Below are 14,460 nucleotides of genomic sequence, written 5' to 3'. Positions count from 1 at the left end.
TTGAAGCGGATGCGCACGGGCCTCGAGTCGAGTCGGCGCAACCCAACGAGTGACGGGAGGCCATGGCGGTGGGTAGGCAGCGCAATGGCCACACGGGCACTGCTTCGTCCAGTGCCAAGCCACCAAGCAGGCCAGAGGTCATCAGACTGGGCGTGCTACCCTCGACGACGATCGACCAACTCGTCCGTCAAGCAAGACAGCATGCCGCATTGTCATTGACTTGGTCGTCAGATTCGCCGGAGGAGTGGGTGGGTGTGCAGTGTCAGCTTGCACGATGATGACTGACATGGTGAGTTCGGAGGTGCTTGGCGGAAGCACGGGCAAGTCATGGACATTTGAAGCGGGCAAGCAAGGCGACAGGAGTTTGTACCGACTCGACTCCTCTACCAGCGAACTCATTCGGCTAGATCAGCTCGTCCTCACTCCGGCTTCCGAAGCTGCTCCCAGCAAGCGTGCAAGCACGAACGATCTGACCGAGGAGCAGAGCGAACGACTGAGAGCCAAGACACTCGCTAGCGAACGGGACAAGTTGGCAAGACAGACTGTACTCCTCCCTCAAGCGCCCCTGCTTGTCAACGGAAAGAAGAGATCGACGTCTCTTACTCGATCGCTCGGCTCTGGTCCGTTGTTGTCGCCCTTGATGATCAAGCAGCGTCTGATTGATTGATTGATCGGACGGACAGGAAAGAGAAAGTCGAGAGGAACGAGTTCGCTGCCTTCTTCTCCTCTGCTCAGAGGCAGGCAGAGCGTCATACCTAAATCTCCACTCTCTGGAGCTGTCCGTACCCCGAGCAAGCAAGAGTACACGCCCTCCAAGTCGACGAGCACGATAGGCTTGGGGATACCGCAACTCGATCTGACTTCACCTCTGACTGCTCAGTCCATCAGAGCGCACGACAAGGAGAGGACAGATCGTCGTCACAGTGTCAAGAGAGCACTCAAGACCGCCTCGTCCAGTTCATCACGGTCTCATTCGCCCCTGCCAACGCCGAGACGATCGAATAAGTTGGAAAGGACGAGTAGCGCAGAGTCCGAGGAGGACGAGATGGCCAAGACTACAGCTAGATTGCAGCCTACGCCTCCACAAGCTCTGCCTGCTCTGCTGACGAGAGCGACCACACCTGCTGCAGAACCGCCGACGCGTCCCATGACGACTTCGCGGACTGCAGGCGGCGCGAGAATCGCACGTCCCTTTACTGCCAAGCGAAAGAAGGACACTGCTCAGCCTGATGACCAGAGCTCGCCTGAAGAGCCGGGAGATCGATCCACGCGCAGAAAAGTCGAAGCTCTGGCGAGCCTGTCTTCAGACAACACGAAAGCCTCGCCTCAAATCAGCGTAGCCAGTGAAGATCAGTACACCAAATACCAAGCCTATTTCCAACGTAGCTACAAGAGGTATACCGCCATCAGAGCGAGGCTAGAAGCCGAAGCCCAGTCGATAGAGCAAGGCAAGGGACTCGCGATGTCTCAATCCGACTTTGATTCGGCCATGCTCGAGTTCAAAGAGCTGCACGCCGAGCTCGAGCCTTTGCGGTCGACCTTGCTGACCTATCGCACGGAGAACCCGCTGTGACGCCAGCCTATTCGTACTGACGAGCTGTTGTTGGTCTGATCTACGTCATTTTGCCACGGCAAAGTCGCATTGCCAGCGCTTGCCGCCATTGAGCATTCATCCATTGAACGCGTGTCAGACGTCTGACGAGCTCGAGTTGATTGATGGGATGGATGGCCGAGATGACGTAGACAAGAGAGGCAATGCAGACATGCGAGACTGGCATGGCCTCGGTGCTTCGCCGCCTACGCCAGAGAGGACGCCTTCGCCCGGCTTGAACGATACGAGCAGTAGCGAGGAAGAGACCATGATCCTCAACCATGGTCTGCCCTCTGGACTTCTCGCTCGACGCCTACCCGCTCGCACAGCTTCTGCACCTCTCCTCTCATCGTCTTGGCTGCCAGAGCTCAGTTCACCGCCCCATGATCACGCAGATTCGTTGCTCGCAAGGTCACCCAGTCCTGGAGCAACCAGCTCCTCGAGAGGAACGAGCAGACCCAACACGCCCCTTTCAGGCTCCATGACACCGCTCATGTCCCAATCTCAGGAACTTGCTTCGCCTGTACTGAATGGCAACGGCGTGCAAAAGGCCAATGGATTCAGGATTGCCTCGGGCAGGCTACAACAGGTTCGAAGGGTGACTCGTACGACTTCTTGATCTCATATTGACGCCCTCACGACAGTTGCCCTACTCTCTGTGGGACTATTTGCGAGAGGAAATGTCAGCTACAGAGCTGGATGGTACACAAGAGGTCAAGTCGGAGCGTGTTAGCAATTTCCTCAGCGTCCCGATGGAAGTCGAAAAGGTCTCCACCCTCGTTCTGATGCTCGGTGCGCAGCCTGACTGATCGAGCAGATCATTCTGTTCGGCATCGTCATCTGCTTGGATTCGTTCCTGTACACATTCACGATCCTGCCGCTCCGGTTTGGCGTAGCACTGGCACATCTCCTTCGAGAGCCAAGCAACCTGTTCAGCACCAAACGCAAGAAGCTATCAGTCTCGCACAAATGCGATCTAGTCAAAGGCATCCTCGTGCTAGTCACTTGTATCTTCCTCAATCGCTTCACGGATGCCAGTCAGATGTATCACAGCGTACGCGGCCAAGAGACGATCAAATTGTATGTCATCTTCAACGTTTTGGAGGTAAGCACCGTCTTTCTTATCAGGTGCCAGCATGGTTGATCTGCACCAGATTGCGGATCGATTGTGTTGCTCCTTTGGTCAAGACCTGCTCGACTCACTCTTGTCGCGATCGACCTTGGGGCGACGGCAAGACGGAAGTCAACCTCACGTCCGCCCTGCATTCCTCTTTGGTCTGAGCATCATCTACAACCGTACGTCCTTTTATTGTCGCGCAGAGTGACGCTGACGCAGCAGGCAGTGGCACATACCCTTGTTCTGTTCTATCAGCTTGTGACGCTCAATGTCGCCATCAATTCATACTCAAACGCTTTGCTTACGCTGCTGCTCTCCAATCAGTTCGTCGAAATTAAGGGTGCCGTCTTCAAGAAGTTCGAAAAGGAGAATCTCTTCCAGATGACCTGTGCAGGTCAGTATCTCGGCTTTCCGTCTGGCTCGAGACTGGCTCATGAGCGAGACAGACATTGTCGAGCGATTCCAGCTCGCTCTCTTGCTGTTCATTATTGCGCTCCGAAACCTCATAGAGATATCAGGGTCGACCTTCTCCATGCTGCCGACGTCTTACATACCCATCTCGATCATTCCGTCCATGTCGGTCTTGCAGACTATCTTCTCGCCCGCCGTCATCGTCTTGATGTCCGAGATGATCGTCGACTGGCTCAAGCATGCTTTCATCACCAAATTCAATCACATCAGACCTGCAGTGTACGGTCGCTTCATCGACATCTTTTGCAAAGATCTCATCTCGGGCGGATCGTCATCCAAACCCTTTGTCGATCAATCGCCTGCTGTAGCAAGACGGTTGGGATTTGCTTCGATACCACTTGGATGTCTGGTCATTCGAGTGCTCTTCCAAGTCTTCGACATGCTGTCAGATAGCTCTCATATCGACGAATGCTCGCCTCGCGTATCGAAAGTCGCCAAGGGACGACTATCCTCACTCGCGCTGAATTGGCAGGCAACGATCGTCACATGGGCAGCACAAATCGCGGTCGCGGTCATCGTATGGGCAGCCCTTGTGTCCCTGAAGCTCCTGATAGGCATCAACCTCCGCGCTTATGCTGCATCGCGCTATGCGACGATGAATGAGCGGCAACAAGAAGATCAACTGAATGACCGCAACCGACCCGCGATCGGCGTCAACGAGACAGAACGTGCCAAGGAAGCAGAGGTGAATGCACTCATTCGGAACGGGGACTATGATGCCCCTGGCAAACCTCAAGCATTGCGGTCAGCAGTCCAAGCAACGCCTATGGACAATGTCGATAGGTGGACCATGCTGCGATCTCGACTGTATTGATACAAGAGAAGTACAAGTGTTGTTGCCTCAGTCTTGCAAAAATCCACCTCGTCCCGCTAACAGATCAGGCGTATCATTCTCATCTAGATCGAAGAAGCCCTGTGCTTGCCTCAGCTCCTCGCGTGGCTTCGGCGTTCCGTTGGCTGTCAGTATGACAGCGGTCGAGGATAGTTTGACAGGTCCTTGAGCTTCGATTGTCTCTGCCATGCTCTGTGGCATCGGTGGGAAGACAGGAATGCTGTCAACGTCGATATGTCGGCCTAAGATACTCTGCAGGCAGATCAAAGCGCCGAGCTTTGACACGACAATATTGCCTTGCGAACAACTAGCGCTCGCAACGCCTGGGATGATTCAGTCTCGCGATAAATTGGAGCAACGAGGCACATACAAGACGGGCATCCTTCTATGCACTTGCAATTGACGATCGTATCGGCGGCCATTGCAAGTAACCGATTGATGTGGTCAAACACCTTTGCACATACTCCTCCGCTTTTGCCGGATGCATCGTAGATTGTTAGTCTGTCTTTGAGATCAGCAGAGCTCTGTATTGGCACGATGAACGCACCTTGCTGGCCGCTTTCGTTTGGAAGCTTTATTCAGAAACTCTTTCTCCGGCACTTTGCACTCTGTGCGAATGTCGCCAGCTACGCTCATTACGAAGAGTGGCGTCAGACCCATCAACGCGTGTTCGGCAGCGTGTATGGCGCCGGCAATGTGCAGATTCTTCTCGGTGAGAATCTCAAGGCAAGATCGAGGGACGTCAACCCAAACGCCATTGGTATCGCGAACAAAGGGAGGAGTATCCAGATCGACGACATCGAGGATGTTGTTGCGCTTGTCCACTTTGAAGTAGCCATAGACCACCGAAGTGACCCTGACGGGGCCGTAATACGCGCGATTGACGGATCCCTTGATCTCGCGAACGCGGACGGCTTCGACGGCATCGACGTCGGTGTAATCGCGCTGCTTTGTCATCCAATCGACTTGAGCTTGGACGAGCTTAGCGATACGAGTCGTGTGGTTCACTTCGAGAGTGATAAACGTCTTGCCTTGATGAATGAACAGTGCCCCTTCGAACACTTCAAAGACAGCTCTCGACCATTCGATCTCCTCGAGAATCTTTTGTCGACCGTTCGTCGTATCGACAATGACATACGTCTCATCCTCTGTGTTACGTATTGAGACGTGACGTGACGGGAATGGTAGCATGCGAGGGTGCGCGTGATAGTAGCCCTCTTCGTCCGGCAACAGGCGCTCTTTGCAGATCTCTTTCATCATCGCACCGAAGTAGACCTCATCATCTTCCGGCTTGACGGGCATCTCCTGCGCAGCACATTGAAGGTGGCCCTCAAGCACGATCGGATTCTCGAGGTCGACACTGAGCTGTGCGTCCGGCTTTGAGAATAACTCGTCCGGATTGCGGGCGTAATGCTGATCGAGTGGCCAAGGATCGGTGACGAGCATGGCGAGCGAATCCTTGTTACGACGACCTGCTCTACCTGCCTGCTGTCGAAAGCCTGGCAGCGTATAGGGGAAGCCCACAGTCACGACAGCATCGAGACTGCCAATATCAATACCAAGCTCGAGGGCAGTGGTGGCTATGATAGCCAGCAGATGGCCATTGAACATTTCCGCTTCGATCTCTCTACGATCCGCTGCCGTGTATCCGGAGCGGTATGAGCGCACACGGGAAGCCATGTCACTTCGTCCTTCTATGGCAAGATCTGTTCTGATCTGCTTGATCACGACTTCGCAGATCTTTCGCACTTTGCAGAAGACGATGACGCGGATGCCTCGGTCCATGAGAAAGCGGACGATGCGAGAAGTCTCTGCGATCGTGCTGACGCGTCCTTGTGTGATCTGATGAGGATCTATGAAAGGTGGGTTCCAGACGAGATACTCTTTGCGACCTGTCGGCGATCCGTCTACATCGACAACCTTGACGCCAGTGATGCCAAAGATTGCTTCCATGTGCTGCGCAACACTCAGCCGCAGCATACTAGTGCAAGGCAGAATCACGCACCTCTGCCGGATTGGAGACTGTTGCGCTGCAAGAGACGAACATGACGCGATGATTGCCGACAGCGGCGCATACACGTCGCAAGCGCCGCATGATGAAGGCAACGTGGCAGCCAAAAAGGCCGTTGTACATGTGCAACTCTGTTCAACAGCCACTTCAATGGAATGTCAAGCATTAGCAGGAAGCTGCGTACCATCTACCACAACGAGCTTGAGATTCTCGAAGAATCTCCGCCATTCCTCTTCGTGTGGTAGGACTGTGATGTGGAGCATATCCGGATTGGTGAAGATGACATTTGCTCTGTCTCTGATGAAGTTTCGATCATCCTTGGGTGTATCACCATCAAAGGTGGCAATCTATTGCGCAAGGCACTTAGCTGAGCTCTTGACCCGACAGAGCGCACGAACCTTGACCTCGCTGAGATGCTCGCAGTACGACAACAGATCTGCAAGCGCTCGTTTCTGATCTTGCGCGAGCGCTTTCGTTGGGAAGATATACATGGCAGTCGCTTCTATGTCACGCTCAAACGCTGCCAGCGCTGGAACTTGATAGATCAGCGACTTTCCCGACGAGGTGGATGTAGAGACGATGACGTGACTGCCATTGATGAGATGATTGATCGCTTCGGCTTGATGAGAGTACATTGATGTTATGCCTTTGGTGGCATACAAAGCATCCATGATGCCTTGCGAGAGCTCAACATTGCCAAACTTGGCCTCGCGGGCAGAGAAAATCCTGTGACCTCCATCGACGATCTGATCCTTGTAGAAGTCTTCATCTTTGAGCTCGGCAATGACAGACTCTATGCTCGGTCGGTTGTCAGGATTGCGGAGGTAAAAGTCGAGATCTGCTCTTCTCTCGCGCAGAGGCACAATCTTATCTGCACCCTCTATTTCCGAGCTCTTCACTGGTACATGATCTTCTGTGGCAGTCAGAAGCAGGCTGACGGGATCTAGATCTTGAGCATTGCAAGCGACCAGTAGTTCATCGACTGCCGAATGGAATTTGACGTTGCGCTTCTCTATCATGCGAGTCATTGCCTCGGGCGTATATACTGCGTTTATGATGATCTCCTTGTGGGTGCCGTCTTTGTTCTTGCGCCGTCGGCTATTGAACTTCCCACCCCCTTTCTCGGCTTTGACTTCGCCATCAGTGAACTCAAAGATGAGCACTTGCTCGTCAGGATCGACTCTAGACATGTCCGGTAGCTCAAAGCTCTCGTTCTCAGCATTATCTTTGTCCTTCTTGCCAAATTTACCAGACTGGGGTTTCTGCTCTGCACCTTCCATGTGAATTTTGAGAAGCTCCGGCGCAATGTAAGCGAATCGAACGAGCTCAGGCAGAAGCGCTTTCATCTGAGCAATCTCTTGTATCTCTAGCGTGCGCCTCAACAGTCCTTCGACAGATTTCTTCATATTTGCGTAAGTAGGCGCTAGGTGCTTTCGAGCAGTACAGAATGTGTAGACTGTGTTCAGGGCTTTGAACGTCTTCTCGAGCTTGACGAAATGATCAGGCCATGGCAAAGTGGCTATAAAGTCCGGCGGATCTTTCTCCTTCTGCTTCTCTTGCGCGGTCTTTGACTTCTTGGGCGGACGGCCTTGATTGTGTTTCGCGTAGAGGATCTCAGCTTTGCGTCGTTTCTCTGACTCTGTTGCGGGAGGTGGAGCAATCTCTCCAGGCCGTACATCGAGTTGCACGACATCTTCGTCATGCTCAGATTCATGAGAGTGGTGCGATTCGAGGTCAATGTCTTCGCTGGCAACCGAACTTGCACGCTCGCGTTTGTTGCTCGTACTCAGCCCATGCGGATCTAGCTCCTCGATCTGATTGATGGCAATCAGACCGCCGCCTCTGTTGAGTGGCTTCCGCTTGCCAGATAGCCATGTCGTGTTGGACATGAGCAGCCCCGTTGACTAGACGCTGACGTCGTCGCCTGGAGATTGATCGATCGATTATGTGAACGCGTCAAAAGTTCGAAAGAGCAAAGGCTGCGTCGCGCGCGAAACCTCGCTTGGCGCCTTGGCGTCATGCTCGACCGCTTAGAAGTCATCAAGCTTTTGCACAGAGGCGACTGCGGCGAGGTACGCTGATACTTCGCTGCTGCGTCCGAACGTTCGTTGAAGAGGCAAATCTTTGCAGGTAAGGCTAGCAAGAGCGACGCGATCTAGTCAAGAGAGCCTGCTCTTTGCAGTCAAGTCTGTGAGCAGAAGCCATGCTCGCAAGCTGTCGGACGTATGCTCTCAATCTCACATACGTACTTCATGCTCAGTCTATGCGCAGCAACTGTTTCCACAACATGAGAGGCAGATTCTCCTACTGCAACTCAGCGAGCGATGTCCCGCGATTTGCAGACTGCTTGCCGCCGACTCAGACGAGCAGAACCTGTATCTGATAACGGAGTACTGTCCCGGTGGTGACCTGGGCGCTCTGCTAGACACACTTGGACCAGAAGGCGTCCAAACGAGCTGGATACGCGCTTGGCTGCACGACACGCTCGCCGCTCTCACATGGCTTCACGCCCATTCCTGGGTGCATCGCGACTTGAAGCCTAGCAACCTGCTTATCGCCATGACGGGTCAGCTACGCTTGACCGATTTCGGCTCTGCAGCTCCGCTCAATCCCGCGACTGGAAACGTCAAGCGACCGTTTGCAGAGGCTCTTGTCGGCACAGTGGATTATATATCGCCTCACATGTTGCGTGCTCACCAGGCGGCCATCAATCGCTGTCAAACCCAGGCCGACGAGCAGTCGTACGGCGCGGAAGCAGATCTGTGGAGTTTGGGCGTGATGATGTATGAGGTAAGCATCGTTGCGACAACTTCTGCATTCCCCTGACGGCTAGCGAATGGGTGCGTCAGATTATTGTGGGAGCGTGTCCATTCTATGCGGAAGATGTAGCAACGACATATGATCTGATTCTGGAGGATGTAAGCCATGCGACTCCCCCATCGCGAGTGCTGACTTCGCTTTGCAGTCGGAGATTCGATTGCCTTCGCACTGCTCGATCTCACAGGACGGTCGTGACCTCTTGCAGCTGTGAGCATCTGTCCGCGCGAAATCCGGCCAAGGCTCACTGCAGGTAGCTTGCTCACGCGACCAGGTCACGCTCCTCCGGCGCATGAGCTCGCCCGACATCCCTTTGTTCGCTTCGAAGACCCAAGGAGTCTAGACCGCTTCGTGCCGGAGCACCCTGTGATCGACATTGCGAATCTATCGGCATACCAGTCTGCCACGAAACCTTCGACTGGCATTGATTTCTCGGCATTCTTCTCTTCGCCTGGCCTGTCCATCTTGCGCATCGCGAAAGCGGACACACCTACGCAATCTGACGAGATTGAACATGCTGATTGGGCATTCGTGCCATCTGAGGATGCTTGGGAAGAAATCGGATATCGTGAGCCAGGCGAGACTGCTCTGCCCACCATTGCGCACTCGCCCGCATGGTTCGTCACTCCCGCGAGACGCTCTACCATCAGTTTGTCGTCTCTGTCTCGCTCAAAGACCACCGACAGCTCGACCACCTCGGCAACAAAGCGTCAGCGGCGCGACATGAGTGCATTCTCGGCGCGACACGAGATGGTCCAGCATGCTGTGCTATCGACTGCTCAGAAACGCAGACCCAGCACACATATGGAGCGCAATGAGAGCGCATCTCAAGACCAAGGCGCGCACATGCTACAATCAGAGGAATCCAGCATAGAGGGCACAGAACTTGACGACAGCCCTACGCGCTCTCGCTCAGCTTCGATCAGTCTGCTTTCGAAGAGCCTTGGCAGCTCAAGACACTCGAGAAGCCTGTCAGACAGATCCTTTACCCCACTTGCAGACTTTACTAACCGTTCTCGGCAAGCGAGTCAAGACCGAGAGCTTCCGGCGCAGGAGCCCGGTAAGCGTGACAAACTCTATGCTCTGGCGAGTCGTCATGCGGCTCTAACCAAAAGGATCGACCAAATCGCGGACAGGCTCGATCGCTTGCCGAATTAGCCGTTCATCCGCGTGCCTCAGTTCGGCCGAGTCTGCTCTTTAGAATTCTTGAACGCTACATTTCGATATTGGCAGTGCGGAATTTGCTGGCGATCGTCGACTGCTACGTCACCACGTCTTGGCATTTTTCACGGAGAGTTCTGCGACGCGATTGGGGCAGGTACTCCGCGACATTCTGTCATAGCTCCGAGAGCGGCTGTCTTTCCTCCGGCGGCTGATGATTTTCCTTGGCCGCTCACACGATTGGCGACGTCTTTGCACGGCATCATGGTTTGCTCCTGGCGTCTCGCGGGGATTGCTACATTGTTGACGGCACTGGCGCTTCTGTCAATTTGTCGACACAGATTAGTCATCGTCTTCTCGCTTGCGAGTGCATACACATTCGACTTGCGCACAATCAACGAAGTCGGAAGTCTCGATGACGGCTTAGCTTGCAACGGAACCTACTGCGGTTCGGCGGACTCTAAGAGTCAGCAGAATAACTATGTCATTCCGAATGTCTTCCATTCAATCCTACTTGGGCCTAGCTATGTCATGCGACCATCCTGGCAAGTATCTCTGGACAGCTGTCGTGCGTTACATCCGACGGCGGAGTTCAAAATGTGGACCGACGAGTCAGCTGCCGCATTCGTAGCAAAAGAGTACCCAGAACTGCTACGGACCTGGCTGAGCTACGGTCAGACAATACAGAGGTCCAACACCTTGCGTTACATGCTCCTGGCACGTCTCGGTGGAATCTATATGGACCTAGACCTAGCCTGTCGAGTCAATCTCGATCCGCTCCGACGGCTGACGCTCGTTACGCCACCGGCAACCCCGACAGGGCGGACGAACGCCTTTATTGCCGCCATCCCCAATCACCCGTACATGAATGCTCTTGTGTCAGCCTTGCCAGTATACAATCTCGAGTGGTTCTTTCCCTATGCGACAAATATGTTCTCGACTGGCTGTCTGTATTTCAGTGCTATTGACGTCGCGCTGCCTGCCGAAGTCAGGAGAAGCATGAAGATCCTACCGGGGAAAGCACATCGTCTCAGCGGACATACTTTTACGCCGCTCTTCGAGCATCTTGGAGCATCAACTTGGCACAGTTGGGACTCCTCTGTCATCATGGCGCTCGGACATGCCGTGAACAGCTTGATGAGTCTGTGGCTGCCCTTGGCATCTGTTGCCATCGTAGCCATATTCGGCTGGCATATGCGATCGCGTTCGACAATGCAACGACATGTGCGCTTCTTGCCATCTCCGGTGACAGAGAAGTCCGCTGCTAGACGTACAAGTAGACGTCGCCAACGGCCTATGCTTGCACTCGATTTGTCAGCTACGCGCAAGATCCAGTTCAAATGGAACGACAAAATCGTAGACCTTTCGGCTCGATCAGGTTCATCCACGCCAAGCTCATCCGGTTCAGATTCGTCGTCAATACAGGCCCAGAAGGTGTTGTTGTGACACTGATGCATCTGGGAATGGCTCAAGGCGCTATGGGAGTCTGAGGTGTCTGTGGCGAGTTGAGCACAGAAATCGTTGACTGCCTGCGGTCACTATTGCCAAAAGCTACGGGCAATGACGATGTACTAAGACTTGGCGTAGGCGCCTTTCTGAGGGCCTCTGCGGTTCTTCCATCAGTGCGCAATCTACAGAAGTGGATGACAACCAACCTCTGAAAGCCGTAGCAGCTGCTTCTGCTTCAGCAACAGAGATCGCGCCGTCTCTTGTGAGTGACGGGTAGTGAGCTAGGTTAGACGCGCTTTTTGGGGGTATCGAGCGCAAAGCATCGGCCTGCTGCGTCTGCGAGCCCTCGGGCTGAATTGGCGATTTGTAATCAGAATCTTGACCGATCGAGACGGGCGAGGCTACTGTTGCAGGGGTTGGCGAGGTATCTCGCGTCCTGAGCGCCAGAGGTTGGGTTGCAGAGGAGCGGTTCGGGTGGGCTTTTGCTATCTTCTTACGCTTGCGAAGGCACGAAATGATCATGAACAGCGTCGCAAGTCTGCTTGGTGTCGGTCAGGTTTCGGCGCTCCTCGTCTCTGAGCGAACGCACAAAAGTAAGCCGGCGAGTACGCCGACGACGGGGGGTACCCAGGGCGCTGTACCGTATGGACCAGTCGTAAGCTCACCCGAGCCATTTGGAGTAAACGTATTGGCATTGGCCGAAGCACCAACGTGGATTGCGTTGAAGGTAGGTTGAGGCTGCTCGTTACCGCTCAGAGGCATGCCGGCAGCTTGTATGAGAAAGTAGAAAGGTTCTGTCGTATTCTTGTCGGCTGGGGCATCGTCGAACCAGGTCACTTCTGGTCTGACGGTGATATGAGGCGTGGAGGGAGTGAGCAGTATGCTGACGTACTTGATCGCGATCGAGCCGGGCGTATTAGGGAGATGAGTCCAATTGGCGGCTTGCTGTTGTGATAGAGCGCCTAGCCTTCTCGCACTGCTGAGCATACGGTGCATTGGTCCGTGTTGTGAGCCGACTCACGATAGAGCTGCCATCCCGAGTCAGACCATGTTTGCTTGCAGTGCGATTGGGCGTCACTGACGTAAAGCGATACAAAGCCATCAGCGATGAAGACCGGATAGCGGGAGTTCCAAGTGACGTTGTTCCATTGGCCTTCCATCTGTCGACAGTGAGCTGACGTCTTGTAGCTCCTCCCGAACAGATTACCATCGTAGTCGAACGGGTTGGCCAACACGTCAAGACGGCATTGCCTCGATCGCTACACCAGCTGTTTGCATCAGTGCCATCGCCCTGAGCGGGTGCGATCTGCTTGAGACCATGTCCGGCGTTGTAGGGCAGAAGCATGTGCCGATGTTTGTGTGGAGAGGGAGCGACTTTGGTCATGGGCAGAGGTCGAGACGGTTTGGTCGTTCTCGACGCGAAGGAGCAACGCGCCAGGGTCCTGCCAGCCAGCACTCGAACGCACTCCTAGGTCTACAACAGTGTGACAAGTTCGTCCGACAATGCAAGTGCCTTGAGGTCCAAGCCATGGAGACTCCGCAGCTTGCTGAGTGCTGCTTTGAGTTCGAGCACTTCTAGCAATTCTCTCAGGGGCTCTTGATGCTCAGACATCCGCAGTAACAAGCCGATTGCGCCGACGAGGCGATAGGCCGTCTCTGGCGCTGTCTCGCTCGTCAGAGGATGCACAAGGGCCGACGCGAGCTCGATCTCGTCCTCCTCGGTAGCTTTGTTCATGGCCTGCCGGATTGCAAAGGCGAGTGATGCTGCAGCTGCCCTGACACCAGCATCGCTGTGTTCCAAGCCGAGCAAAGCCAGCTGCTTGAGCTGATCCTGATCAAGCTTCGCAGCGATAGTCTTTTGGCCGACGCAATTGGCAAACAAACGCAACGAAGTGAGCATCGTCAACCTTGCCTCCGCTGGGGTTTCGATCGACGTGCTCAGCAAGGTGCCAAAGAGATCGATAGATGACATGACCGCGATACCCGCCGCGATTCGCTTGTCCAGCATCGCGAAGCGGAGCAGGTCAAATATAGGAAAGAGTTGGTCGTTTGGCAGGAGCTGACTCGCGGCAGTGAATGCCTTTGCCATGGCCAATAACAGCGCAGGTTTCGGTGGCGACGCGAATTGGATGCCGACTGCTTTGCGCTCAAAGGCGATCAGGTAGGGTCGCAGGATACTGCGTATCGTCTGTGTTGTTGTTCCAGCGCGCTCGTCTTTGACGTCTTCGAAGCAAAGCGACAGTTTGCTGATGGCCGAATCGACATTGGGCACCTGCTCGAAGCGGACTACTTTGTCTTTCAACGCGTCGAGCATGGGTAATGAGATGGCCTGAGCAGCCGTTGAAGCTGACGCATGGCCGTTCGTAGCTGCAGCTCGAGTGAGAGATGCGACTGCAGCTTCTGGCTCGACATTGGAAGCGCCTCTCGGTCTGAACATCTGATCGATCATCGGGCGCATCTGCTGACCCATCGGCGTCGACAGAAACACGGCCGGTAAGTCTGCGCTTGCAATCAGCATCCCCCAAAAAGCGCAGAAACGAAACGGCATACCTAGTATATCTCGAGGCACGTGCTGGTTGACGAGGAACTCGAGCACGGTATCGCTAAAGTTGTTGCAATTGTGCTCGAGCAAATGATAATCTGCTGCTGTCCACCGATCACGCAAGCCGTCTAGGTACTCCGTAAAGGTCATCTTGTCAATCTCTGTCCTCCCCATCGAGATCTGCCGTTGGGGACGGCCATGGTGCGATGTGCCCGGCCGAACCGTTGAGATTCCTTGGCCGTAGAAGAATTCGAGACCGTACACGACGACAGAAGTGTGCCAGATGCCGTCCAGCTGTCGACCGGTCCAAGCTAGCGACATGGCCCTTGCGAGACCATTGGACAAGTCATAGACATACAGCTGGACCTCTGACATCGGTACAGAGAGTTGCGCAGCGATGACGCGGCAAGGCGGCAAGTCGCGAGATGTCAATGTCAACTTGGGGGATCGATCTGAGATACGCTACTGC

At 54.4% G+C, this 14,460-nt stretch overlaps 6 protein-coding genes across 6 annotated transcripts; 3 read left to right on the top strand and 3 right to left on the bottom strand.

Annotated features, from left to right (window-relative positions):
• Positions 1-62: 62 nt before the first annotated feature.
• On the top strand, positions 63-1,573 carry L969DRAFT_95586 (uncharacterized protein; the record flags this gene model as incomplete). Its single annotated transcript, XM_014711587.1, has 3 exons — positions 63-248; positions 302-620; positions 684-1,573. The coding sequence occupies 3 exons, from the start codon at positions 63-65 to the stop codon at positions 1,571-1,573; spliced, it is 1,395 nt and encodes a 464-aa protein (XP_014567073.1).
• Positions 1,574-1,763: 190 nt separating this feature from the next.
• On the top strand, positions 1,764-3,993 carry L969DRAFT_51170 (uncharacterized protein; the record flags this gene model as incomplete). The annotated part of the gene is made up of 6 exons (XM_014711586.1): positions 1,764-2,180; positions 2,236-2,358; positions 2,409-2,696; positions 2,746-2,887; positions 2,935-3,102; positions 3,155-3,993. The coding sequence occupies 6 exons, from the start codon at positions 1,764-1,766 to the stop codon at positions 3,991-3,993; spliced, it is 1,977 nt and encodes a 658-aa protein (XP_014567072.1).
• Positions 3,994-4,020: 27 nt separating this feature from the next.
• L969DRAFT_76721 (uncharacterized protein) lies at positions 4,021-7,927 on the bottom strand (the record flags this gene model as incomplete). The annotated part of the gene is made up of 6 exons (XM_014711585.1): positions 6,421-7,927; positions 6,207-6,369; positions 6,017-6,153; positions 4,559-5,967; positions 4,382-4,512; positions 4,021-4,334 (listed from the first exon to the last, which is right to left on the bottom strand). Exons 1-6 carry the CDS (start codon positions 7,909-7,911, stop codon positions 4,021-4,023), a joined length of 3,645 nt encoding a protein of 1,214 aa, XP_014567071.1. The 5' UTR covers positions 7,912-7,927.
• A 104-nt stretch (positions 7,928-8,031) lies between these two features.
• On the top strand, positions 8,032-11,446 carry L969DRAFT_104365 (glycosyltransferase family 32 protein; the record flags this gene model as incomplete). Its single annotated transcript, XM_014711584.1, has 7 exons — positions 8,032-8,094; positions 8,153-8,245; positions 8,294-8,812; positions 8,872-8,940; positions 8,988-9,049; positions 9,097-9,899; positions 10,041-11,446. The coding sequence occupies exons 1-7, from the start codon at positions 8,041-8,043 to the stop codon at positions 11,444-11,446; spliced, it is 3,006 nt and encodes a 1,001-aa protein (XP_014567070.1). The 5' UTR covers positions 8,032-8,040.
• A 22-nt stretch (positions 11,447-11,468) lies between these two features.
• L969DRAFT_95582 (uncharacterized protein) lies at positions 11,469-12,833 on the bottom strand (the record flags this gene model as incomplete). Its single annotated transcript, XM_014711583.1, has 5 exons — positions 11,469-11,605; positions 11,656-11,987; positions 12,039-12,394; positions 12,439-12,637; positions 12,715-12,833. The coding sequence occupies 5 exons, from the start codon at positions 12,831-12,833 to the stop codon at positions 11,469-11,471; spliced, it is 1,143 nt and encodes a 380-aa protein (XP_014567069.1).
• A 90-nt stretch (positions 12,834-12,923) lies between these two features.
• On the bottom strand, positions 12,924-14,366 carry L969DRAFT_51138 (uncharacterized protein; the record flags this gene model as incomplete). Its single annotated transcript, XM_014711582.1, has 2 exons — positions 12,924-13,948; positions 14,000-14,366. 2 exons carry the CDS (start codon positions 14,364-14,366, stop codon positions 12,924-12,926), a joined length of 1,392 nt encoding a protein of 463 aa, XP_014567068.1.
• Between the last annotated feature and the right edge of the window lie 94 nt (positions 14,367-14,460).

This window comes from Mixia osmundae (genome assembly GCF_000708205.1).
Source record: "Mixia osmundae IAM 14324 unplaced genomic scaffold scaffold_7, whole genome shotgun sequence".
Taxonomy (NCBI): domain Eukaryota; kingdom Fungi; phylum Basidiomycota; class Mixiomycetes; order Mixiales; family Mixiaceae; genus Mixia; species Mixia osmundae.
This window is presented reverse-complemented; position numbering and strand designations above follow the sequence as displayed.